Raw genomic sequence first — 27,307 nt, 5'->3', positions numbered from 1 at the left:
ACACTGCTCCCACTGGGGATAGAGGGAGGAGATGGGGAGGAACGCCCAGAGACTTAGAGTCGGGGAACAGGGATGAGAAAACTGAGGTCTAGAGAAAGCGAGTGGAGTAGCTCGCCTGGGCTCATCCCCAGCTCCCAGGGCTGAGTATTACTTTCCCCCCACATCTACTTTCCCATACTGTCTAGCCTTTGCAAAACAAATAGCCTGAATTCAATGTGAGATACTAATGTTTGCTTTAGTTTAATTTGAATATGAATGGAATATTAGATTTTTACAAATTGAAAATGCGTCAGTTTTGAGAAATCTTTTCCATGCAAAAGTGAAAGGTTTAATCAAACGTATTCCTTTCTCGTCAGAATGAATAGAGCTAAGTGCAGTGAGCTGCCACTGTTCACCTGAACATAAAACCTCTTGGTAACAGGCTGGTTGCCCCCTAGAACTCCCTTCCTGTGGCATTTTACTCTCAGGACTGATTCATGAGAAAGTAAGGGAGCGAACCTGCCCGCTATCGCCAGCTTGGCCTGGTCTGCAGTGGCTAAAACAGCGCCTGCAGGCTCCTCTGAAGCTCCCAAGCATAGGCTCCCTGCTGTCTGCTAGCCGGGACACTGTTTCAATTCTAAGTTACCTTTCAGATCTGACCTATTTTGTAATTGATATTATTATGTGCATGCAAATGAACTTTTAGAAACAGCCCTGGGGAGATGATAATCAGCCTGCCATTGACTGAGATTCCTTGTATTGCAGAGATGGGCCTACAGATGTGGTGGCCCCGCTGCCTGTACCTGACGGTTAGACTACAGGTGTTAGAGGAGTTCCTCACGAGGGTCTGAAGCTGGCTGGGGTCAGCTCATGCCTTGGAAAGGCAGGAATTCACACTGGGGCCAAGACATGGTGACAACAATCTGCAAACCCCAACAGTAAATGGGGATTGTCTTGTATGTTAGTGAAGTTCTGGGGCCCGACAGGAAGATCAGCCAAGGTCCAGGCATTTGTCAGCTCAAGTGAGCCAGCCCTGGTCACCCCACATCAACAGCCTGGGGCCGAATGCTCGTGTGGGTTCATCCTTCTTGGGATCCTCAGAGCCCAGCTGAGTCCTGCCCAGCCTTCCCCAAAGATCCTGATTCCCACTGACTGCCCCTCCTGGGCCCAGCAGCATCCCTGTGTGGCTGGGGGTTGGCACACAGTTAGTGCATTACTTTGGCTTCTAACCAGATAGGCTTTTATCAGTAGGGACTGTTTCGTCCTTTTTCTGTTTGCCCCTTTCACTGGGAAGTCACAGACACTGAGGCAGCCGGTCCGTCAGGGCCCAGGACTCCTCAACAATCCCAGATGCAGGGGGGCAGTTCCAGCAAATGCCCTCACCCAAGGTCTCCAGCAAAATTACTTACAGCTGGGATTAGGAACCGCCCAGCCTGGCATTTATTAACACTGGGGACATCCAACAATGCAGGACAGAAGTCCCCGAAGGAGTATGTACTCCCCTAGATGTGCTTCAGGCCTGCCCCGGGGCAAACAGGGGAGGCAGGTGCCTGGTGTTGCTACTGCACTGCCCAGGACCCTGCATGAGCGCCCCAGCCCTTGACAAAATAGGACCCATGGCAATACCCCAGCAATGACTGTGAGGAGTAAAGGAGGGAGTCCTTATAAAAACCTTTTTGTATGTTGTTTCATGATTTGAATATAAATCAGCTAATTTTGCTCTTTGAAAACCAATTCACACTATTTTATAGCCGAAACCGGTTTGGCTCAGTGGGTATAGCGTCGGCCTGCGGACTGAAAGGTCCCAGGTTCGATTCCGGTCAAGGGCATGTACTTTGGTTGCGGGCACATCCCCAGTAGGAGGTGTGCAGGAGGCAGCTGATCGATGTTTCTCTCTCATCGATGTTTCTAACTCTCTATCCCTCTCCCTTCCTCTCTGTAAAAAATCAATAAAATAAAAACAAAACAAAAAAACAACAACAACAATTCACACTATTTTATAAAGGCATTTAGCCAAAGTCCAATTACCAGATCAGGTTATCAACTGAATTAAAAATGTAACACAGAGTAGGATTTGTAGAAATAACCAAATACAAACCAGTAAGTGTCCTAACCCACTAAATATAAACTGCCGTTGGTCACTGTAACCTCCTTCCTGACCTTTCCCTTCTCCCACCAGGAGCTCCTCAGGTGCCAACAAGCCCCAGGGTCTTAGCCTTGTTCCATCTGCAGTGCAGGCAGCTACCGCTGGGCTGCACCTTGGAATGGCCAGTCCTTTTGCTGCTCCTCCTGATGAGAGTCATAGGCAGCAAGGACTCCTGCTGGCACTGACTGACTGACCCAGCTCAGGCACCAACCCCACGGGGCCACTCTCTGAGGAGGCTTGGGACGCAGCCTCCACCACCTCTGGTGCTGAGGTCGTCCTCCCTCCAGGAGACAACACGGAGACAGCGTGGTATTTTATCTGGTCATGCTGCGTCCATCTGAGACAGTTCTCCCGCGTCATAAAAAAGAAAAATAGCAGCCAAATATCAAGTTACTAATCTCAAATCCTTGTCTGACCTTTACTTTTAAGAAGTTGTTATGTTGCAAATTGCCTATTTTTGAGTCCAGCAATTTTACAACTTATTCTGGCCAATTGCTTCTTAAAGGGGAAAGTACTAGTATGTATATATATTTTAAACACATACTAATGCAATGGAATAGCTTTCAAATGAAATGATGTGTAACCATGAGACAATAGAGGTGACTATTGGATCTTGAGATCTTGAGGTAGGAAAGAACATTCTAAGCAAGGAAGCAAAAGAAGAATCCATAGAGGAAAGGCTTTATAGATTTGATGACATGAAAATGTATAAACATGAAAAGGCCTCGAAACAAAAGTAAAAGGGAGATAACACCCAAGGCCGAAGAACATGGGCTTTGGAGTCAGACGCGCTCCGTCTGCTCTGATTTCTAATTCCTTCACTCACTGGCTCTGGGACCTTGAACAGGATGCTTAATCTCTCTAAGCCTCAGTGACCTGTCTGTAAAATGGGAATGACAATAATGGTGATAATGGTGCCCACCTCAGAGGTAAAGACAGTTTTGACATATATATCTAAAGGTCTTAGCATAGCATCTGGTGAGTTGTAAGTTCTCAATAAATGTTATAAACTTCATTAAGGGGGAAATATGGCTACATGTGTAATACACAAAAAAAAAACTAATAACTTTCCTATAAAAGGTTATTTATAAATTAGTAAGAAAAATATTTTTAAAAATTAAAAAATAAGCTAAGACATGAATGAACCAAACTCACACAATGAAAATTTTCAAATCACCAATAAATATGAAAAGAAATTTACCCTCGCTGTAATCAAACACCGGCAGCCCCCTCTCTGCTGTGAGGGGTCCACCTGTCGGGGTTTCCAGCCCTCCTCTTTTAAACCTCGAACCACCAACCCTCTAATCCAAGCATGTCTAACTCAAAGGCTAACATGGGCCAAATAAACGAGGCATGCGGCCTGCAGACAGTGAGTGTCACATGCTTGCTCTAATCCCTTCTCCCACCCAATCTGGCTAAATTACAGGTTTGTGATTCTCCAAGTTAGGGTGTATTAGAATCACCTAGGGAGCAATTTACATACAGATTCCCAGGCTCAGCCTCCATCAGTTCTGATGCAGGAGACCCTGTATGGAGCCCAGACACCAGCTTTTTAAACAGTTTCTCCCAGGTCTTCTTGATGCAGATGGCCCTACCCACACTTTGACAAGTTCTACCTGTGCCATCAAAACAAGGGCCTGTTCTGGCACCTTCCAGGTTCTGCATTTTCTCTCTCACCTCTTCCCCTCCTTTCCCAGAAAGCTCCCTGTAAGCTCAGACCTTGAGAACTGAGCCCTGACTAAAGAGATGGGGAGCCTTATGTCCTTTCCCTGATGATTTTTTATAAGTTTAAAATAACAAAGTAAAAAGGATCATAGGGTAGCCTCTCCATAAGTTACCATGCTACATCGACTTATTAATTTGCAAAATGATTGAAAAATCATAATGTTTATACTTTTCTGTATTTTCTAACTTACTATAAAGGACACACTCACAATCAGAAAAGAAGCTATAAAACTCCTAGCCATTCTCTCACATCATGTGCCATCCTAGTGGTAAATTAGGTGTCACTTTCCCAGAAGTGTTTCCTCCTGTCCCGGGTTAGGGGCGTCCTATGTGGTCCCACAGCATCCGGGCCTCCCCCATTGGGGCACTTCTGCCATTGCCTGATTACTTGTTTATTCCTCACTAACCTAAGATTTAAGGCAAGGGAAGAATACAACTTAGTTATTTTTATAACTGCATCGAATAGCCCAGAGCCTTCCACATAGTAAGCTGTGAATGAGTAAATTCTTCGTCTATCGACAGGCAGGAGAAATGGCCACCCTCCCTTCCTGATCTTCCTGGATTTATCTTCTGTTCTTTTTGTATTTCCTTTGATTTATTACTCCAGTGTTAGACAGTTGGACCTTTTTGGTACGAGGCTGGAATGTGCCATTTGTAGGTTGGTCAGCCATGTGGAACTTACCCAAGGCTGTGTTTCTTCCCCTTGGCAATTAGAAGGTGTTCAATTGAGCAATAGCACCCGACAAAGTAAAATTCACAATGTCTAGCACCCAATAGAAAATTACCAGGCCTGCAAAGAAGCAGGAAAACACAAGCCATAATGAGGGGAAAAAGATCAGTCAATTGAAACCCACCTAGAAATGACCTATATAAAGGAATTTGTAGACAGAGACAATAAAATAGCTATTCAAACTGTATTCCAAATGTTCAAGAAGCTAGAGGCAAGACTGAACATGTTAAATAGAAATATCAAAAATATAAAAACATTGAATTTAAATTTCTAGAGATGAAGATTACAGTGTCTGAGATGAAGAGGATACTGAATGGGACTAAGAACAGTTGGGGCCCTGCAGAAGATTAGCGAGCTGTACTGCAGCCATTAAGCCAAAATGAAACACATGGAGAAAAAAAAGATTAAAAAGTAAACAGATTATCAGTGAGCTGTGGGACAGCTTCAAGAAGCCCAATACAAACTTTCCCCCCAAATTTATTTTTAGAGAGAGAGGAAGGGAGAGACATAGAAAGATAGAAACATTGATGAGGGAGAAATATCATTGATCAGCTGTCTCCTGTATGCCCCCCACTGGGAATCGGGCCCACAACCCAAGCATGTGTCTTGATGGGGAAATGATCCGGGGACCTCTTGGTTCCTGGGTCAACACTCAACCACTGAGCAACACCAGCTAGGCATCTTTTCATAATTTAATGAAAACCACAAACTTGTATCTCCAACAAGATCAATAAAACCCAAGCACAAAAAACATGAAGAAAATGATGCTAAGGCTTATCATAATAAAACTGCTTAAGACATGCAATAAAGGGGAAATCTTAGGGGCATTTCTGGAAACATTTCCAATTCTAAACTCAAAATAAATTTCAAGAGTGGAGGCAAAGACTTTTCAGATATATATATTTTTTAATCCTCACCCGAGGACATGCTTTTATTGATTTTGGAGAGAGTGGAAGGAAGAGGGAGAGAGAGCAACATCAATTGGTTGCCTCCTGCATCCCATATGCACCTGACCAGGATCAAGCCTGCAACCTGGCTATGTGCCCTAACTGGGAATCAAACCCATGACCTTTTGGTGTATGGGACCAACTAGCCACATGGCCAGAGCTGACTTTTCAGGTATTTTTATGTTTACTTGTATCATGCTCTAGTTAAAATGAAACATCTGCCATTCAACTGCCTTCTTCCCTGCTCCAGCCCTTGCTTCTAAAATCCTGCCCATCCTTCCAGGCATGGCTCAAATGCCGCCTCCTTCTTGAAACCTTTCCTGATCGCCCACTGGATGTTTTATTCTTACTTCTCTTAAGATCCTATTATCCTTTTCATTGTGTCGGACATGTTTGAGGATTTGTCTTTTCCCTCCCACTAGCCAATACATTCCTTGGGGGCTGTTGCTCCTCCTCCTCACCCACAGATGCACCCACACTGCCCAGAACAGGCACTGAGCATGTTATATTGACTAATATGTTGCTTATTTGGTGAAAGGTTTCCTTTGAACTCCTTTCCAAGATACTTCTGACTGATTTAGAAACATTTACTTATTCATCAGCAAACAATTCATAATCCGGACCCTGTGCTTATAAAGGTAGGACAGCCTGGCTGGTGTGACTCAGTGGTTGAGCATTGACCTATGAACCAGAAGGTCACAGTTCAATTCCTGGTCAGGGCACAGGCCTGGGTTGTGGGCTTGATCCCCACTGGGGGTGGGGGGTGGGGGTGGGAGGGTTTTCAGGAGGTAGCCAATCAATGATTCTCTCTCATTGATGTTTCTATCTCTCTCCCCCTCTCCCTTCCTCTCTGAAATCAATAAAAATATCCTATATAATAAAGAGGTAACATGCAAATTGACCATCATACCCTCACACAAGATGGCTGCCCCATTTGGTCACAAGATGGCCACCCCCATGTGGTCACAAAATGTCCACCACAAGATGGCCAGCAGGGAAGGGCAGTTGTGGGTCATCAGGCCAGCAGGGGAGGGCAGTTAGGGGTGACCAGGCCTGCAGGGGAGGGCAGTTGGGGGGGACCAGGCCTGAAGGGGAGGGCAGTTGGGGGTGACCAGGCCTGAAGGGGAGGGCAGTTGGGGGTGACTGGGCAGGCAGGGGAGGGCAGTTGGGGGCAACCGGGCCAACAGGGAAGAGCAGTTGGGGGCAATTGGGCTGGCAGGGGAGTGGTTAGGGGATGATCAGGCTGGCAGGCAGAAGCAGTTAGGGGCAATCAGGCAGGCAGGCTGGTGAGCAGTTGTGAGCCAGCAGTCCTGGAGTGAGAGGGATGTCCGAGGAGTCCCAGATTGGTGAGGGTGCAGGCTGGGCTGAGGGACACCCCCCTCCCAGTGCACGAATTTTGTGCACCGGGCCTCTAGTATTTAAATAAAAGTAAGACAAAATCTCTGGCACCAAAGGCTCACAATTCAGTTAATTGATTTAATTTGTTTTTAAAAGAACTTAAAAAAAAAAGTTTGGGTTTAATAAGGAGTAGACTGACTCTTGGTTAGAGCCTCCCTGTGTCCAGGGAATGAGTATTCTCAAGTTCAGCATCTCTCCTGTTTCCTGGTACACTTCCAACCAGGACCCGATCCGAGACTCTGGTATGCAGCTGCCTCTTCAACAGCTTCCCTTGGACATCTAATGGAAATAACGTTAAGATGGCCCTCCCTGAACTCCTGGCACTCCCCTCAGTCCTGTTCCACCTGCAGTTCTGCCATCTCACTGAATGACAATTCTGTCTTCCCACTGCTTGGCCACTAACCTTGGAGTCATTTAATTCCTCCCCCCTCACCTCACACCTCATGTTAAAGCTGTCAGCAAATCCCATCTACTCCACCATCAGACATATCTAGACACTGTCCACTTCTTACCATCTCTGCTGCTACCACCCTGGTCTGAACTACTATCGTGTTTCATCTGGATTAATGCAATAGCTATGCTAATGGCCTTTCTGCTTCCACTGCCCCACACAGTCTAGTCTCAGCATGATGATTCTTTGAAAAGGTGCGTCAGATCATTGTTACTTCTCTGCCTAAAATCCTTTAAAGACTCCCCATAAAGGCCAATATCTTTACAACAGCTTACAAGGTCCTACATGAACTGGTTCTCTTGTTCCTCCTCCCCCCAATTATCTTTCTAATCTCCTTTCCTACTACTCCCTCCCACCCACTCTGTTCCAGTCTCCTTGCTGTTCCTTGAGCTCCCCAGACACAGTCCCACCATAGGGCCTTTGCATTTTCTAGTCCCTCTACCTGAACGGCCCTTCCCCAGATATCTGCTTGGCTCACTTCCTCCTCCAAGTTTTTCCTCAAATGCCACTTTCTCAGCGAGGCCTTCCCCACCCAAATGACATAATTGCATCTTCCCTTCCCCTTTTTTAAAACCTCATCCCTATCTCATTGTTCTGCATAACTCTTATCTCCTTCTAATATTGTAGGTAATTTACTTTGGTTTACGTCTGGCCCTCCCCCGGCCCCTTGAAAAAACATGAAGTCTAAGAGGATGGTGCCCAGTGCGGCTCAGTTGGCTGAGCATCATCCCATGCACCAAGAGGTTGCGGTTCGATTACCAGTAGGGGGCGTGCAGGAGGCAGCAGATCAATGTTTCTCTCTCATAGATGTTTCTGCTTCTCTCTCCCCCTCCCTTTCTCTCTCTCTAAAAATCAACAAAAACATATTTTTTAAAAAAGTCTAAGAGAATGGGGATTTGTATGCATTATTCATACTGTTTCTCTTGTACCCACAATAATGCCTGAAACTGTGTTGAATGAATGAATCAATTTCTGACAGAGAAGACACCTAAATCAGTCTTTCCAATACCTGACACCATCTCCCATTTGGTGGGTGGCATGAATTCTGAGGAAGGAAGTTAAAAACTCTTAGCATGTCAAGAAATCGGATTCAGAAAGTGGGCTTAGTTTATATTTGCACTTGTTGAGTTGTGGATGAATTCATTTGTGAAGAGGTTGTCATCAAATACCTCACTAGGGGCACAGCAAAGAACGATGAGCTATATTTAAAGAGACAAGGTGACTAAAGGTGGCAAATTAGAGACCCAAACTGTACAGAGACAGGGTTTTAGTTGTGCGATACAGAAAAGTAAGTGCAGAAGGAGTTAGGGGAGAAAGAGATGAGTGTTTTGAAGTGAGCTGAGAATCACTTGTCTCCCCCAGGCCTCTAATGCAGTTCTCTGAAGCGGGAGTGTTCCTGGAATAATCTTTCACTAACTGCTAATAACAACCTTTTGTGCCCACACTGTTCCCTTCAACAAGCATCTTTAGAGAATTTCTGATTCTTATCTAAGCATTCTTATCCTCACCTTATAGTCAGAAAAGTGTACATAAATCATAGTTAAGTAAGTTGTCTGACGTTGGGGGAATGGACAAAGTATTAAACCATTATCCCCAAACTCTGCCCTGTGGCATTCTTTGTACATAGCAAAAACATTTGTTAAGACGCCTGTCAACCTGCTCCCCGCTCAGCCCCTTCCTCCCTCAGCACAGGGAAGAGCTGAGTGGTTACTCCAGAAAACATTTGGAGGAGGTCCTTAGGGTGAGTTGCTCACCCACAAAATAACTGTTGATGCTGTTGCATCATTACACTGGCTGGATGGGACCATTGGTCTGGCAAACATACCATTCATATGGGCTCCCAAAAGATTTGGTCAGTGAAAGAATGAATGCATGAGTTCACATTGGGCATACATAAAACTATTTGCAAATTATGATTACTATAAATAACTTCCCCAAATCTGATATCTAAAATATATATCTATATATTTTTCCTTTTGGACCCATCAACCAGAAAAACAACTATCTGGGAAACAACATTCTTTTTAGAGGTCTGTGCATTTCCCCAGTCACCAAACTTTAGAGTCATCATCCTAGCATCTACCTTTCTCTGGCAAGTTCTGTTGATCCCATCTCCATTGTTTTTATTATAAGACTCCAAAATTCCCTGGATCACAGAAAGGATGCATTTGAGAAATACTAAAATATCAGTAACAATAAGCTAACACATACTGAGTTCTAGGAAACATGCTAAGGACTTTTCATGGATTATTGAATTGAATCCTTATGATAACACCCAAGGTAAACACTGCTATCAATGCTCTTAAGAATGAGGGAACTGAGAGACACAGAGAGGTTGAGTGACCTGTTAAAGGTCACACAGCTAATAGAGGGGTCCCAAGTTAACATATACCATATGATTCCAGCACTCATTATAAAGGCTTTGGGGTCTGCCTTTTACTTTTTAGACTTGCAAAGACCTCATTCATGAAGCAAACAGAGTTCTTCTTAGAAGCAGAATGTTCTCTCCCCGAGTACTCTAATTCCTCAATTTTCCTCCCCTCTTTTTTCTTTCTTTTCATCTCATATTCAGTCTCAAATTCAGCATCCTCACTTCCAAACTAACCCCCTTCTGTGTTTCCTCAATTTCGGCCCTGGTGCCACCACCCTTCTCAGTGTTGGATGGTCTGGACCAGATGGACCATTTCTCCTTCTTATTACATTTGTAGTTACCAAGATCAATTCATTCTTCTCTCTTGATATTTTGAGGATATATACCTTCTTCTCCATTTCTGATGTCACCAACTTAGCCAGAAAAAAGTTATTTATTGCCTGGACTAATGCAATAGCTTTCTAATGTTCTTCTTGCCTCTGGCCTCTCCCCTATCCACTCTTTCCTCCATTACATCACCAAATCATTCCTATAAAACCACTTTTCTCAAGACTCCCCCCTGGCAAAGGGTCTACAATACTTAATTGTCCATCACATTCATTTCTCAAAAGTGGAAATTCAAGGCTCTCTCTCACCCAGCCAACCTTAGTTCCACCCCACCCCCCACCCATACTTCCCAGTTCAGGAAGGCCTGCTTGACCTCTTGCTCTTCCAGCCCTGTACAATTTTCATTCCGTCCCTAGATCTTGGCTCAAGTTATTACTTGTGCTTGGAACGATTCGCTCTCCTTGCCTGCTCAAATCTCACCAACCCTTCATTGCCCATTTCAAGTTCTATCTCCTCTGTGAAATCTTCCTTCATCAATTCAGTGAGAATTGGTTTTCTCTCCTTGACTGCCCTCATACTCATCACACATCTCACTTTCCTCTATCGGTCTTCCTGTTCAGAGGGATTGGTTCCAAGGTCCTCAAGTGCTGCATATATGAAAAGGACTTTTTTTTTTCCTTTTTGCCTTTGAGTGAAAAGAATTCCAGACTCTAACACTCACCCACTAGTGTTACCTAAAAACAGGAATGATTTTGTAGTTGCCAGCTCCTCATTTTAGGCTGGGTACAGTTACCCACAACACGTTCCCAAGTGCTTCACAGTTTTTACAGACAGCCCAGGCAGGGTCTCCAAAGTTCCCAGCACTTGGGTGAGCACAATAAACTTTTTCTCAGGTTACTTTATCTACTGCAATCAGAACAAACTCCACAAATTGCATTTTAAATGATCTTTAGTTGGCCTTGTTGTTTCAATTCCACCTTTCAATAAAGAAAATTGTGTCTTGAACTTTAGTTAAACTAGAAGTAAATTATATCTTCTTAAAATACAGAGCTGTTAAAACCCAAAGAGCTACATAAAAGCAACTGATGGGCTGAAAAATGGTCCCTTTGTAGCAGAATCACAACCTAAAAGCTTCAGCTTGTTTCACACAACATGACCTTTAGTCTGTAGATAAAATGCATGTAAATTAAGCTTGAATGTCAACTTGATTTGGACAAGGATTTCTTTTTGGGGAAAGGAGAGGGGAGTTTGAGGAATGTCAGCAAAAAATGAATGTCTCCCCCCTACCTCCCGACAGACAACTGTGTTTTATCAGATCTAAAGACTGTTGATGGTTTCCACACAGGTAACCATATCCTGGAGAACATGAGATCCTTTGCTCTTCCAGCCCTGTAAAGTAAATTGTTCTTCTTTCTTAGAAATTGTTTTTGCTCTATCTCCCACTTATATTTTGTCAATTTTCCAAATAAAAGCATCAAAAAAAATTTTTTTAGGACTGCCACCAAATAGAAATGAACAGAATTTAACAACAGTAGAGCCAGTCAGAATTGGGGTCAAGATGACTCTGTTAGTGGGTGTCAACCTTCGTCACCAGTGGCCATGCACAGGGGTGGTTGCCCAGGAAATCCAGGACAGACGAAGAAGCCCTGTTGCCATATCAAGGCTAACTCTTTTGTTTTCAATGACAAGATAATTTAGGTTGGTGTAATGCTGATCTAGGCTTGAAGAAGCCAAATATTATCATGAAGCAGCAGCTGATAGAAGCACATATGAACAGACAACTTGGCATTCTGAGGGATTCCAGATAAAAAATAAACCCAGAAATAAAATGCGGAGAACATGGGGCAAGGAGGGCCAATGATAAGTGTGATTATCTTACCAGCAACAATGAACACTTATTGGGAACCTGACTAGACCAGGCTCTTGTACTTTACCAGCAGCATTTCCCTTAAAACTCCTAACAACTCTATGAGGTGCACTATTATCTCAATCTTACAGATGAGGAAACAGAGGCTTGGAGAAGTTAAAAGACTTGCCAAGGTCACCCAGCTAATGAGTTGTGAGCCCAGAATGTGAATTCGCCTGACCCCCTCCCCCCCTCCCCGGGGCCACGCTGCTCACCACCACAACATACCTCAGGGAAGCATCAGGTAGAAAGAATTTGGTTGGGACCTAACAGTGAAGAAAGACTCCCAGGTTGTTCAAGTTAAGGGCAGGGACACAATGGCTGAAGGCAGCAGCAGCACCACATGGGGATAGCCCTGGACCCGCCGGAGAGAGATCCTGGGACAAGGGCCATCAGGAGAGGAACAACCCCTTGGCACTGGAAGACCCATGATCTGAGTTGTTCTGGAACTCTCCCAGAAAGGGCCCTCTGTCCAAGGACCTCTCAGACTGTGGTCTACTGGCCAGCGCCACTAAGTGATGGGCTGGTCTTGGGGGTTCTGCTGTCTTCCCAGAGTGGAGTGGCACTTCTCCAGTGGGGCATTTGTTTGGGGTTCCAAAGGGGAAAACCCTTTTTATCCCTGGCACAGTGGCAATGAAGGTTGGAGAAGAGGTAGGAATCCAGCAGATAAAGAGGAGGTGATTCATCAGGCCCTTGAAGATCCATCCTGCTCAGGTTTAAAGGCCCAGTAGGCTTGTTCCTACTGCTCTCACCCCTGCTGTTTTGGCTAGAAAGAGTCTAGGGGTGTGTTAACAGCTCCAGCATCTGGGAACAGGTCCAAATGGTTTAATGCCATCCGTGTGGTCAGTACAACTGCTCTGCTCTCATAGGTCCAGATGCTCAGTCTTGACCCACTTGTTCCTTACATATGTTCTTAGAGAGTCATGACAACCATATATCTACATTGAACGTTTTATTGGCATGTGTGCAGAATTTGTGTTGATGAAGCAAGTATCTGAAGCAAGTGCTAAAGAGCAAGCTCTTTCCTGTCTTCCTCAACATACCGCCATGACCTGATACACGAGTTAGGTTTATGGTATGTCCACAGTACCAACATGAGACATGATCTTAGCAGAGATGCAGCTTCCAGTTTGCCCCCACCCTTAATGGACACCAAAAATAGCTTCTGACTTGGAAATCACCCACACAGTGACAGGTGTGACATCTCAAGTGCCCATGTGCACATGCTGCTATGAGGAAGGCTGCTATGAGCTTCCCCTCCCAGGCTCTGCATTTGGGTTTATGGCTTGGGCAGTCCTGTCTTTTTTTGTCCTGCTGTACCTGATTTTTCATCAGTGCCACGCCATCCTGTAGGACCTATGGGTTATAAATTTCTCCCCTTCAACTGAAGAGAACAGATGAGGTCTGAGACAAGGCCTAGCTATGGGATTCATGGGTGGTTCACGCTGTCCTAACATTGACTGCACCTGACTGGGGAAGCCAGCCTCCCTCCAGAGTGTAGCCCCACTCTCAGGTCAGCTGTGTCCTGGGTTATGTCTCCTTCAGGGAGGTCTTAAAACCCAGGGTTAACCAATGCTAGAACAGTCCTGATTTAGTAGCTGGGCTCTCCAAAGGAATGACCCCTAGTGCCCCTCTGTTCTAATGGACAACAGTTTACTGTAACGGACCAGACAGAAAATAGTTTAGGCTTTGTGGGCCATATGGTCTCTGTTGCAATTACTCAATTCTGCTGTTTCGTGTGAAAGTAGCCACAGACAATACGTAAACACATGGGCATGGTTGTGTGCCAATAAAACTTCATTTATGGTTATGTTATGAAATATTATTCTTTTGATATTTACCCCCTAACCATTAAATGTGAAAACCATAACTTTGTGGGCTGAACAAAAAACCAGCAGCAGGCTGGATCTGGCCCATAGGCCATAGTGTGCTGACCCAAGTTCTAAGTCCTCAGCTTTTACACCATCTGGAAGTGATCCAGTCCAAGGGGTGGGAAGGGGAGGTAAGCCCTGGCACAGCCTTCAAAGAACTATAGCATCCATGCAAACAGGAGCTGTGACTATGGATAATATGATTCCCCTCCCCCCTTTGAACAAGATAACATTTAGATCCATACACGTGTACCTCATAGCAGTCATCGTGAAAAGCTGTTTGTTACAATCATGAGTTACTGCTTAGCACAACTGGAATCTCCTCCTTGAGAACCACCCTCAGAATTGGAGCACATGCTTTTGAAAAACCACAGTGAAGGAAAATCTCCATCCGCTGAAGGTGGAGTTGATTTTTAGAAAAAGCCAAAAAAAAAACCACCAAAAGCCAAACCAAACCAAAGGCAAAAAAGCCATCTCCACTCATCAACCAACAACAACAACGATGGCACCACTACTACCATCCTACTGGAATCAGGTTGGGAAGAACTGGGTGGCATGGAGTTGTGCTTGAGCTAAATGAAGCCATTTTTGTTCAAAATCATTCATGAGACTGTAAGATGAGACTGCTGCAAACTAAGCTTGGAAGCCCTAACATGGCCCCTAACAATGTGAGTGTTGTCTAGCCAACACTGTCAGCCAATTAAAAACATTTTGGGGGATATTTTTGTCAATATTTAAAAGCCAAGCAAGTTCACATAAAAAGTCAAGATTTTTTTTTAATTTTAATTTTTTTCCTTTTCTTGAAAAAAAAATCAAAGGATCAGGCACACTGAGCTCTAGTTCTTATATGGCAACAATCAGCAAGAGCTTCTCTCTCTCTCTTTTTTTTTTTTTTTTTAAAAAAAACACTTTCTTTTAAAATCCTCACACAGGGTATGCTTTTTGTTTACTAATTCCAGAGAGAGTAAGGGAGAGAAAAGGGAAGGAGAGAGAGAGAGAATGATTTGTTGCCTCCCACAAGGACTGAACCTACAACTTGGGTATGTGCCTGACTGGGAATCAAACCTACAACTCTCTGGTGTATGGGACAACACTACAACCAACTGAGCCACTCGGCAAGGGCAAGGTAGAGCACATGACTTCAGGTGGCAGTGCCTACACACTATCATCCCACAGCCTGGTGGCAGCTGCCATGTAACCTTGTGCTTATGGCCTTTCACTCCAAAAAAGTAACACAATCACATGGTTCAAAAGTCAAAATAATACACAAAACTATACAGTGAAAGGCTCATTCCTACCCTCCCTAAGTAAGCCCTTTTATTAATTTCTTCATTTATTTTTCCTCTTCTTCCTTACCCAAAGTAATACAACATATACTTTTCTCTGCCTTGCTCTCTTCACTTAAATTATGTATGCCCTGGGGATTGTTCCAACAGCCATACCGAGAGGATTTCCTCATCCTTGTTTCACAGCTACCTAGTATCCCAGTGGGGATATAGGTCAATTTATTCAACTAGTCCTGCACTGGTGGACACAGGTTGTTAAAAGTCTTTTGCTTTTACAAATATTGTGCAGTGAACGACTATATGCTTATGTCATTTCATAGGTGATAAAGTCTGCCATGCATGATAAATTCTCATAAGTGAAAATGCTGGGTCAGAGGATAAATGTATTTGTAATTTTTCCAGGTATTGATAAATTGCCTTCCACAAGCGTTGCACCATTTTGCACCCAAACCCAATGCAAAAGTATGTCTATTTCCTCAATAGAATGTGTTATCAAACATTTGTAGTTTTGTCATTCTGACAGGTAAACATTATTCAGGGCACTTATAATTTGCATTTTTAAATCAAGAGTTCTTTTTCACATGTTTAAGAGACATTTGCATTTTTTTTTCATGAGAACTGTCTGTTCCATTTTCCTATTGGATTCCTATTTCTGTTGCTGATTTACTTATTCTTCTTGTTTTTTCTTTTTTTCTTATCATCTTCTAGGAGTGCTTATATGTATCAGAAGATTAGCCCTGCATCTATGATATGAGCTGCAAATATGTTTTCCAGGTTGTCATTTATCTTTGCCTTTGTTTATGGCATGTGCTTCTTTCTTTTTGTTATTTGCTACACAGAAGTTTTGTTATTGTTGTGTGTGCTTTTTAAATGTTGTTTTATTTATTTATTATTTGCTTCTGGCTTTCAAATTATAGTTTGAAAGAAAGCTCTTCCCCATTTCAAAATTTAAAATGAAGTTACTCACATTTTTCTTCTAGTAATTTTAGAATTTCATTATTTTTTAAACAATAATTATTTATTGTTGAAAGTATTACATAGGTCTCCTTTTCCCCCCCATTGACCCTCCCCCCACCATCGCCCCCACCTCAGGACCTCACTGCCCCATTGTCTGTGTCCATGGGCCATGCATATATGCATACAAGGTCCTTGGTTGATTACCTCCCACCCACTCCCCCTCCCCCTCCTTCTCTCCTAGATTCTGCACTCTATTCCATGCTTCAAATCTCTGGACCCACTCCCTTCATCAGTTTATTTGGTTCATTAGATTCCACATATGAGTGAGATCATGTGATACTTGTCTTTCTCTGACTGACTTATTTCACTTAGCATGATACCCTCTAGGTCCCTCCATGCTCCCTCAAAGGGTAAGAGATTCTTTTTTACTGCTGCGTAGTATTCCATGGTATAAATGTACCACAGCCTTTTTATCCACTCATCTACTGATGGGCACTTGGGCTGTTTCCAGATCTTAGAGATAGTAAATTGTGCTGCTATGAACATAGGGGTGCATACATTCTTTCTGATGGGTGCTTCAGGTTTCTTAGGATATATTCCTAGAAGTGGAATCACTGTGTCAAATGGCAGTTCCATATTTAATTTTTTGAGGAAACTCCATACTGTTTTCCATAATGGCTGCACCAGTCTGCATTCCCACCAGCAGGGTACTAGGGTTCCCTTTTTCTCCATATCCTCGCCAGCACTTGTGTCATTTGTTGATAGTAGCCATTCTGACAGGTATGAGGTGATACCTCATTGTCGTATTAATCTCTAATGATCAGTGACTTTGAGCATAGAGTTCCATTATTTTTAAACGTAAATTTTTGATCCATTTAGAACTTAAGGTGCACACTGTGAGGAGTAAAACTTTCTTCCTACCTAGTGCTCAACCCTAGATTTTGGGCAGGATGATAAAGCTACCAGATCATCAGCAAGGAGGCCTGGAGAATGGGATGAGAGAGAGCAGCTAATGGGAGGAGAAGTGGGAGAGGGGTGGGCGGGTGGAACCCAGGCAGAACAGCATCTCCTGTAGGAGTTTCCATTACTCATCTGAGTGGTTCCCAGGGCCCCTTTTATTACTTTCCTCCAAAGCACCCACTTATTTTTAAAGATGTAATGTGTTTGGCTATACCAAACTAACTGTACTTAATAATTAGTTATGTTGCCCTTGTAACAAAGTCATTCACAGCTGCCAACCGGTCTCTGGTCAGAATGTGCTAGCCAGAATCACCATGCTGAGTACATGTACTTTCAGCCCAAAGCACAGAACTCTGAATTATCCGTTAGCTTGAGGAGGCTCATCATGGATAAATGAGCCATTCTGGAGGACTTTGAATAATTAATGATATTAATCTACATACAACTTACTTCTTTGTTCTGAGATCTCTAAGGACATGTGGTGACCTCAATGAGGGGACCTCTGATCTCCCCCTCATTTAAGACCTACTGGTGCTGTATAAAAGGGCGGGGAAGGTGTAAACTTCAACCTTAAGAAGTGTGTATACTTCTGTCATGCTGTGGACTAAATAGTTCTCTCAGCAACATTTTCTACTAGAGGTGCCCTAGGACAGTTCTTTTTAAAAAACTGTTTCCTTATCTGAATAATTCTCTGTTCTAGGAAAAATAAAGATGAGAAAAAATTGTAAAGGTGAAGAGGGAGATGTTAGGGGGAAAAAAAATAAAGGGCTTCTCAGTAATAAAATTGGTTCCTCTGCCTGAAGCAGAGGCCTCAAGGGAGACCCAGTGAGAGTGAGATGCTAACACAGCTCTGCCATCAGGAAGGCATGCCCAGGTTCTTCCTGCTGGGGAGTGGGCACCCACCCCCAGGCGGCACCCTTAACAATTAGTTCAGAATCTCTAGGGGTGAAGTCTATGCATCAGTCATGTTTAAAGCCCCCCATATGACTTCAGTGTGCAACCACTGCTCTAGAACCCAGCTACTCCAAGTGTGGTCCTCAGACCGGCAGCCTTGGTGTCAGTGGAGGTTTGTTAGAAATGAAGAATCTTAGGTCCCAACTTAGACCTTCTGAATCAGAATCAGCATTTTAACAAGACCCCTAAGACATTCATATGCACATTGAAGTTAGAGAAGCAGTGGTCTAGAGTAGCGTTTCTCAAAGTGTGGCACCTGAGTCACCTGCATCAAACTCACCGAGGGGGTGGAAGGTGGGGAATTATGATTCTACTAGTGACCGGTGCACGAAATTCATGCACATTAAAAGGGGATTAATTAGAAGAAATAATTTTATATTGCTATTTGCCCTTTCTCTATAATAGAAGTGTCAGAGATGAAAAAAAATTAGTAAAATGTATATGAAAACCTTCCTCCTGTCAGAGCCTGGGGCTCACCACGGGACCCAGAGTCAAGTCCCTGCCCACCCACATGCACCTCAAAATCATGTGAGACCCAGACCCAGCCGCGTTCCCCCACCCGCTGCATTGGGCTAGATCCAGACCTGGCCAGTCCCACCCTTGTCAAGCCCTGCCGGGCAGGGGGCATAGCCTCAGGTCCCCTGGCCCGGTGCCAGGATGGGGGTGTGGGGCCTGAGGTCCCCCAGCCCTGACCGGGGCGGGGGGCATGCCTTGAGGTCCTCCATCAAGCCCTGCCAGGTGGGGGACACGGCCTGAGATCCCTTGTCAAGCCCCACTGAGTGGGGGGCGCAGCCCTAGGTCCCCCATCAAGCCCTACTGGCAGGGGAGCGCAGCCTCAGATCCCCTGTCAAGCCCCGCTGGGTGAGGGTGTGGCCTGAGTTCCCCTGACCCAGCACTGGGGGTGCACCTTGAGGTCCCCTGTCAAGCTCTGCTGGGTGGGGGGCACAGCCTGAGGTCCCCTGTCAAGCTCAGCCAGGCAGGGGTGCGCAGCCTCAGGTCTCCCGTCAAGCCCCGCCCGGTGTGGGGGGGGCACAGCCTGAGGTCCCCCGGCCTGGCGCTGGGTTTGGGGGAGCAGCCTGAGGTCCTCTAGCCCAGCACCAGGACGGGAAACGCACCTTGAGGTCCCCTGTCAAGCCCTGCCGGGTGGGGGACACAGCCTGAGGTCCCCTGTCAAGCCCCATGGGGGCGGGGGAGGGTGTAGCCTCAGGTCCCTGCTGATTGCTCGTTAAGGCTCCTTATGGGAACTTGGCCTCAGCTGTGGGTGCAGCCATCTTTGTGACAGAGTGATGGTCAATTAGCATATCCCCTCTTTATTAGATAGGATTTGTCTGAGGGTGGAGCCCTGGACTCATTTTTAATGCGCCTACTGTTTGAGAACTACTCCAAGAGGAAAGCCAGCAATATGATGGTTGCCTTCCCTGGACCAGCGGTCGCCAACCTTTTGGACCTTGCATACCACCAGTGGTCTGCCAACCACCTGTTGGCAACCGCTGCCTGGACTGCATGGAAGGCAGCTATGCTCACCACTATACCACCAACACTGGACTGCATGGAAATTCCCTCACTGACTCTAAGGTCAAAGCACGCCCATTTCTCAGCCTGACGGATGTGATGTTCCTGCTCTCTGACCTCTAATAGAGCAGGTGATGGTAGTTAAATTTAGCTTTCAGATTGACACAGAAATGAGTCTATGTTCTTGAGTTAGTGACTGGACAGGCTACAACTTGGATACATAAGTCTCTACCTTAAAAGCAGGATTAAAAAATATAAAATGGTGATGCTCAGATGCATCCTCTTGGAGGGTTTCAAATAAAAAAACACATCAAAACTCACAGTAGAGAGACAAGAAAAAGAGCAAATTCCCCTAATGATAGTTCTTCATTTTACAGAGGTCTGTTTTTGAAGTTTCTTGCTTGGGCCCAGATTTTTAAATATTTATGGGTTTTAAAAAAAATGAAGCCAGGAATGGAAAAATCTAACCTCTCAAAAGACGTGTGTGTAGTGTGTAGTACTTCCATGTGGTTTTAAAGCATTTCAGTTCATATAAGATATTTAAAAGCTTAAAAGCTTCTATGATAACAGAAGCATTAAGTGGATTGATCTTCAAATACCTAGGATTCCAAACTATTCCTCACACTTGACTTGAGGTGACAGAACTGAAATCTTTGTAATTATAAAGTGAAATAAGACCTTGGTGTTGTAATGGATAATAAAATGGAATGGGGAACAGCAATGTGATCTACTTGTAATTGTTAGATAATTACTGAGTTAAAAATCAGCAAAATCAAAGAAACTTAAAACTGGAAAAAAATGGGGGCTTTGCTTTAAAGACTCTCCTTAGAGCAGTGTTTCTTAAACCTTTGGGGGGGGGGGGGGCGGGTGTGTGCAACGGAGCCGCTTTGGAAAGATAATGAAAAGCTACAGCCTCTCCCCAGATGCACCACCTGCAAGCGATTTCTGGAGTTCTAGAGACTCCCTGGAGTCCATATTAGAGCCTCAGCTTTGGCACCGATTTTAAGAAAACAGTTTTATGCTTAGAGCAACTTTCTCAGCATCACGGTCCTAGGTCAGTGGTCGGCAAACTGCGGCTCGGGAGCCACATGCGGCTCTTTGGCCCCTTGAGTTTTCAGCAAAGGCCAGCTTAGGAGTACCCTAATTAAGTTAATAACAATGTACCTGCCTATATAGTTTAAGTTTAAAAAATTTGGCTCTCAAAAGAGATTTCAATCGTTGTACTGTTGATGTTTGGATCTGTTGACTGAGTTTGCCGACCACTGTCCTAGGTTGTTGGTAAAATTAGGGCTGTTTTCACTTAAACAGAGACAATTAGGTCAGCAATCTCATGACATGGGACGGGCTGAGGCAGGTGAAAGACCAGATCACTAGATTATGCCAGGAAAAGAATCCCTTGGTTGAAGAAGTCTGCACTCTCAGAAACGGGGCCTCCCTGCTCTCAGGGGGCCCAGGGCGCTGCACAGGCAGAGCCCTGGACTGCTGTGGCTCCCTTCACACCGGAAGGTGAAAACTTTTGTCCAAAGTTAGAAAGGAAAGTAGGCTCTTACAAACACTTCCTACACCCCTCATTCATCTGCAGACTCAACGAGGACCCTTCCCCATTTAACACTGACTCCAGAGACATCCTCAGGGCCTTCGCTGCACAGCGCCCCGCCCTCTGGCCAGCGGGGGAGAGGGCGCCGGGCTCTTTCCCACACTGCCCGCCGCCCACCCTGCCAGGGGCGCCACGGGGCCCGAGCCCCGCCTACCGGCACCATGGAGTAGGTCATCATCATCAGCATGTCCTGGCTCTCGGCGCGGAGGTGCGGCACGGGCTCCGCGCTGTGGCTGCGCTTGTTGCGCGCGGCGCCCGCGGGGTCCCGGGGTGGCGGGGGCCCCCGGCGCGGCGCGCGACTCAGCTCCTCCAGGAAGGCGCGCAGGGCGCCGTCCTCGCGCTGCTCCCGGCCCCGCTGCGCCTCCAGCGCCCGCAGCGCCGCGCTCAGCCCGCGCCACTGGCACAGGGCGAACACCGTGCCCGCGGCATTGAGCGCCGAGAGCAGCGCCACGGCGGCTAGGGCGCCGCGCAGCCCCCAGCCCGCGCCCCCGCAGCCTCGCTCCGCGCTCCGGGCCATGCTCTGCGCACCTCGGGCGGGCGGACCGGGCTGGGCGGCCTCGCGCCGGGGCAGCCTTTATACGCCACGGGCCAGCCGTGGGCTGGTGGCAGCGCCGTGAGTCACGCCGCCCTTTGGCCCGGCTGGCGGGGCGGGTGGGGGGACAGTAGCAGTGGCGCCCGAGCAGCCCGGAGGGACCGGCGGGCGGAGGTGTGCAGAGGAGGAGAGGAGCCAGTGGGGACGGCCCGCGAAGGAGGGGTAGAAAGGGCTCATGTACCGGGCGCTGGCCTAGGAAACCAGGAAACCCGCCTCTCCCTCCTTTTCCAGCTGCCCAGCCCGTCGATATTGCTGTGGCCCAGACGGGCAGGCTAGGGTCAGTCTGAGGGGGAGAGCAGGAATTTCTATGACCAAGAAGTCACTGGATTCTTCCCTCTGTTCCCCCACACTGCCCTCTCTGAAAAAGATCAGCATGCCCCGACGCCAAAGCACACGTCCACTGTCCCTGAAAGATCTGTTGCCGGGCAGAGTCCAGGCTGCCCGTCACTCCTCCCACCATCACAGGACCGGGAAGAGCCCCTGATGACCCCACTAGATCATTTCAATGAAGGGGATGGATAGAGACAGACAGTTGGCATTAGAGGGTTAAGAAGGCCACTGGTCAGAAACAAGAAAACCCAGCCTTGCCTGGCCAGTCATCTGTGCAGGGAGATTTCCTGGATTTGACAGGTCAAGAACTCTCCCATGAAACCCATACCTGGGAGGTGGCAGGATGATAAGAGAACAATCAAGGGAGGAAGCAAGAGACCTGGTTCTAATCCCATTCTGCCACTTGGGGGAGGGTTGGGGCGGGGGGCTTGCGCTGTCCCAGGACAACTCTGGACTGATTCCGAGGTGCTTTCTGACTGAAGGGCTGGGACTCTAGCCAGGCCCTTTCTGAGCCTTGCTTAGCCTGCCTTGCTTGAGGGGGCACAACCTCCCTTTCCTGTCAGCTCAGATGCCTGCTGTGCCTCAAGGGCCACTATCCCCCAAAAGCAGAGTCACTTCTCAGCCTCTTTGCTCTCTGTCTTTCTCAGCTTTCCCCAGAATGGTTCTGGTGCTCCAGGGCCCCAGGGCCTGCAGGAGGCCCCCCACACCAGAGCCCGTTGTCTCAGAGGAGGAGGTGGTCCATGGAGCCAGCTGGAGCTGTCAAGGAGAAAGGACTTTCTCTAGCAAAGGGGGTCACAGCTGTTGCAGCACAGAGGGAACCAGTAGGATGATGGGGAAGCAAACACCTTATGACTTAATGGCAAGGGCTCTGTAACCATCTCCTCCCCAAAGATGGACATTCCAATTCCTGTAGGTGGGTATTTTTATTTTTGCACAGAAGAGCAATCTCACACTTCTTGCCCACTGCTCACCAGTGTGAGCCAGAATAGAGCCTCTGAAGAAGAACAAGAACAACTGAAGTTATATCTCAGAACTTCTGTGTCAAGGTCTGGATTCCTGAGTTTTAATAGGGACACTGACTACCTTGAGTATTCTTAGAAAACCATCGGGATGAGGAGCATTTAGGAAAGCATGCAAGTCCAAGTGGATCATGAAGGACCCCAACTATAGGGACATGATGACTGGAAGGGGAGGGAGATGATATAGACAACTTTGTCCAGTTCCTCCCAACTCTAGCACACTGTGACCTAATGGAAGAACTGCCATATACCCTTACCTTGTGTCGTCCAGGCTTAGGATGCCATCCCTGTCTACCACACCAACCACCCGATCAACGCAAATCCCAACGCTATGGACTTTAAATTGTGGCCTTGTCAGACTGCAGAGAGAAAGCTTCTTTTTCACCTGGAATTATGGCCTTTCAGTAAATAAAAAAGTGATTTTCAGAAACTGAATGAAACGAATGCTTATTCAGGAACAGAACTTTCGATTGCATGGTAAACTTGGACTGTTGTCTGAATACAGTGGCTTTGAAGTTGGTTATGTGGCCCCTTCAATCTCTAGCTTCTTAAGTCCCCCGCCACTTCTTTTTTTATATATATATATTAAAAGGGAGGTTTATTCTGCAGTAATGAGCAAGATTCATTATGGAGGAGGTAGAAACCAGGATTAGAGTAGGAGGAAGAGGAGGAGGGACCCAACCGGGCTGTCTCCGCAGATGGGCAGACGGAGAGACGGAGAAAGATGGAGAGAGAGAGGAGAGCAGCCCCCCACCACTTCTTGAGAGGCAGATACGTCTACCTAGCCTGCCCTGCCTAGTATTTCTCAGGATGGGCTGATACTTTCTACTTATTATTATTTTTTTAAAATTAGCTATTAATCTGGCCGGTTTTGTTGACATAGGGGGGTTCAAGATACAGTGAGGACACGGGGAGATATATGACTTCCCTTTTCTAGAGACCAAAGAGGCCAAGAACATTGTGTGCAATCTTTACAATGAGAAGTAGTTTTTCCATTAAAAGGCAGATGCTCCATTTCCGAAGATTAAATAGGATACGCCTTAAAAAATGATTCCATCTGGTTAACTTTAGGGACCTGGAGAATTAAGTCCAATTCAATAATATATTCCAACTTTAATTCTACAACATTTCTTCCTAATTGTGAAGTGAATAATTTTCATTTACTCTCAGTCCTGGGTATTTTTATTTGGTCCTCTGTGATGAGGTTCGCAGCTATGCTGTGACTTCTGATGGTGCCTTGCTACCTCCCCACCCACCCTTCCCTCTTGCCAGTGGTTAGGGAGAAAGTCTCTCTAATTGTTGCCACCATGTACATCTTCTACCCAACCACTTCTGGTTTTAACTCCCCATTTCTACATTTTAACCTCAAGAAATTTCAAGCCAACCAAACCAAAGCCAGCAATTCTTTTTCTTCGTTTACAAACTCATTCATTCATCCATCCATTTATTCAACAAATTGGGTGCTTACTGTCTGCCAGGAACTGTGCTAGGAGCTAGGAATAGAATGGAGAGCAAAACCAGACACCATTCCTGCCTTCCTGAAGCCTATAATCTAAGTGGGAGATGAAAGTGACCAAGCAAGCACAGACATGAGGTATAATTCTAAATGAGAGGAGATAAATGCCCCGAAGGAAAGGAGCGTGATTCTGTGAGATCTCATCACCGAAGAACCTGTCCTAGATGTGAGGTTTGGGGTCAAGGAAGGCTTTCCTGAGGAACTAATGATGCTTGAGCTGGAAAAAGATGAGTAGCTGTCAAAGAGGCGGAGGTGTGGGTGGAAGAGCGGTGGGCAGAGGGGACAGCATGTGCAAGGCCCTATGGCAGGATGCACTATGGCTTATTTTAGGGGCCATAAGAGAGCCATTGTGGTTGCAGCAAGAGAGAATGGGGATCAGAGAGAAGAAGGGAATGAAATGAGGCTGGAGACAGGGTTAGGGGTCAGACTCTGTAGGTGGGACCTCATAGGATTGGGGTCTTTATTGTGAGGTCAATGGGAATCCAGTGAACGGTTTTAAGTGTGTGTATGTGTATGTTGGGAGGCGGGCAGGAGTGTAAGAAGGGATCTGGATTAGTGGATGACAGGCTTTCATTTTCAAAGATTACCTTTTATTGCCAGGATTTGTAGTGGCTTCTGTCACTACAGAAACTTTGTATGATCTCTGTCACCAAGCTAAATTTCAGCCTTTAAACCCACCTTTCCAAGTGAAATTAGAAAACTCTAAGTTCTAGAACATGCCACCTTGTCTTTCACTGCACATTTCAAGGTAGTTGAAAAATAGAACCATGACTAACATTTAAATGATTTGGCAAATCCTGATACCTGCAGGGGTTTCTGTGTAATACCCAGCAGGTATTTGCATTTTCTGAGAGCGCAGCCTTGCTTCAAGGCGAGAGCTCCAAATCAGGTTATCTCTAGGGTTGGGAATAAGACGATGATATTGCTTCCCTTATGAGATTTGGTCTAAATTGGGCATGTAACAACAGCTTTCCACCTATCATAGTTATTGTTAGACACGGAGCTGTCCAAGGTTGTAGAGTAGTGTTATTTCAGTCTTCCACTACTCCTTCCATACTGTGTTTCCTTTGTTTGCAATAAACGTACCCCTTCCCACTCACCTCACCTATGCGGCCCTTCTAGCTCCTCATAGCCAATTGTCACAGGTTGGGTTCTTTGCCACAGATACTGAGATGGAGTTTGGGGTGCAAGATGTTTATTAGGATCAGCACCTGTGAAAAAAGGAGGAGGAAGAAGGACTAGGCAGAGGCAGAAGTCCAATTCAGTGCAGTCCTGCAAAGCCTCAGCCCAAATACTGGGGAGCTGTGGGTTGAGTATTGCCCATCAGTGTTCTGTGTCAGCCGGAGTGGCTGGGCTTTCATACTAGTCTCCCTCAGCCACAGGGCAGATGTGGGTTGTCCCCAGAAAGGTGTGACCTTGGGCCAGGTGGCTCTTGAAGCTGAGGCACACCTTGACTTATTACCCTGCTGCTGGGCAGCAAATTCTTTTTTTTTTTCAATTGGAATACTTCCAAATTATTATTATTATTATTTTTAATCCTCACCCAAGGATATGTTTATTGATTTTTAAAGAAAGAGTGGAAGAGAGAGAGAGATCGATCAGTTACCTCCTATACGTGCCCCGACTAGGGATTAAACTCGCAACCTGACTGGAAATCAAACCCATAGCCTTTCGGTGTACAGGATGATGCTCCAACCAGGTCAAGGCCCATTCCTTCTTAAAAAGGGAGGGAGAACATCTCTGTCTACCTAATCGACCACCTGATCAATGTCAGAGACAGGTCTGCAAATGCCAACATTCGTAAGACTTTAAATTGTGACCTTGTCAGACTGCAGAGAGGAGGCTTCTTTTTCACCTGGAATTATGGCCTTTCAGTAAATAAAAAAGTGATTTTCAGAAACTGAATAAAAATATGAAGAGAACTTCTATGAGTGTCTTTAAAAGGCTAAATCCACGAAAGTAAGTTAATACTGCAAAGCCTCACTTAAGAAACTTGAACCACTGTTTTTGAAAGGACAAAACAAAGCATACGTGTGTAGGCCTTCAGTTTTCAACATACTTTCTCATGTCATTTGAGCCCCATAATAAGCCTGTGAAGTGAGCAGGGCAAGTCTTAGAACCATGTCATGGATGAGAAAGCAAAGTTCAAGATGGCTAAGTGACTTGCCCAAGGTGGTCATACTATTGAAATCTGGCTAGCATTCATCCATGTCCTCTTCATCAAAAGTGGGAACCTGCTGCCCTGGCTGGATAGGTCAGTTTGTTAGAGAGTCACCCAGATATGCTGTGGCTGTGTGTTTGTTCCACCCTTGGTCAGGGCACATACAAGAATCAACCAATGAATTAAAAAAAAAATTTTTTTTAAGTGGGAACCTTTTTATCCTAAATTTTGGGCCAGTTAGGAATGTTCAAGATGATGTACAGGAAGTCAAAAAATAGGGCAGGGAAAGGATTCAAATTGATGAAATGGAAAATGGCTTAGAGTGGCACTCGGCTCCAAAGCTTAAAAACAAAGGCGGGGCAAGCAGTGAATACTAGAATGTGCAAGCTTCATGAGAGAGGAATCCAGTCCCCAGTCTAGCATTTTATGGAGGGTTCAGAGAGAGCAATGACCAGAACATGATTTCCTGGAGACCAGGTAGGGGAGCCATCATTTCTGCATCTCAGAGATGAATAGGGAACTGGAAAGAAAGGTGAACTGAGGACCCGAGAGTCCAAGACCTTTCCTTCCTG

The 27,307-nt window shown here is 45.7% G+C and overlaps 1 protein-coding gene across 2 annotated transcripts in view; it reads right to left on the bottom strand.

Annotated features, from left to right (window-relative positions):
- The window catches only part of GLDN (gliomedin), an 80,269-nt gene that overhangs the window by 38,910 nt on the left and 14,052 nt on the right, over window positions 1-27,307 (bottom strand). Inside the window, exon 1 of one of the 2 annotated variants that reach the window (XM_079768006.1) lies at window positions 21,272-21,646. The exons of the other annotated variant lie outside the window; for it this stretch is intronic. Coding sequence (XP_079624132.1) covers window positions 21,272-21,634 — 363 coding nt within the window. The 5' untranslated portion in view covers window positions 21,635-21,646. Of the gene's footprint in view, window positions 1-21,271; window positions 21,647-27,307 lie in introns of those variants that run through there. 2 annotated transcript variants of the gene reach the window in all.

The sequence above is a fragment of the Cnephaeus nilssonii genome (genome assembly GCF_951640355.1).
Source record: "Cnephaeus nilssonii genome assembly, chromosome: 4".
In the NCBI taxonomy this organism is placed as follows: domain Eukaryota; kingdom Metazoa; phylum Chordata; class Mammalia; order Chiroptera; family Vespertilionidae; genus Cnephaeus; species Cnephaeus nilssonii.
Note: the sequence above shows the minus strand (reverse complement) of the source record. Positions and strands in the feature narration are given on the sequence as shown.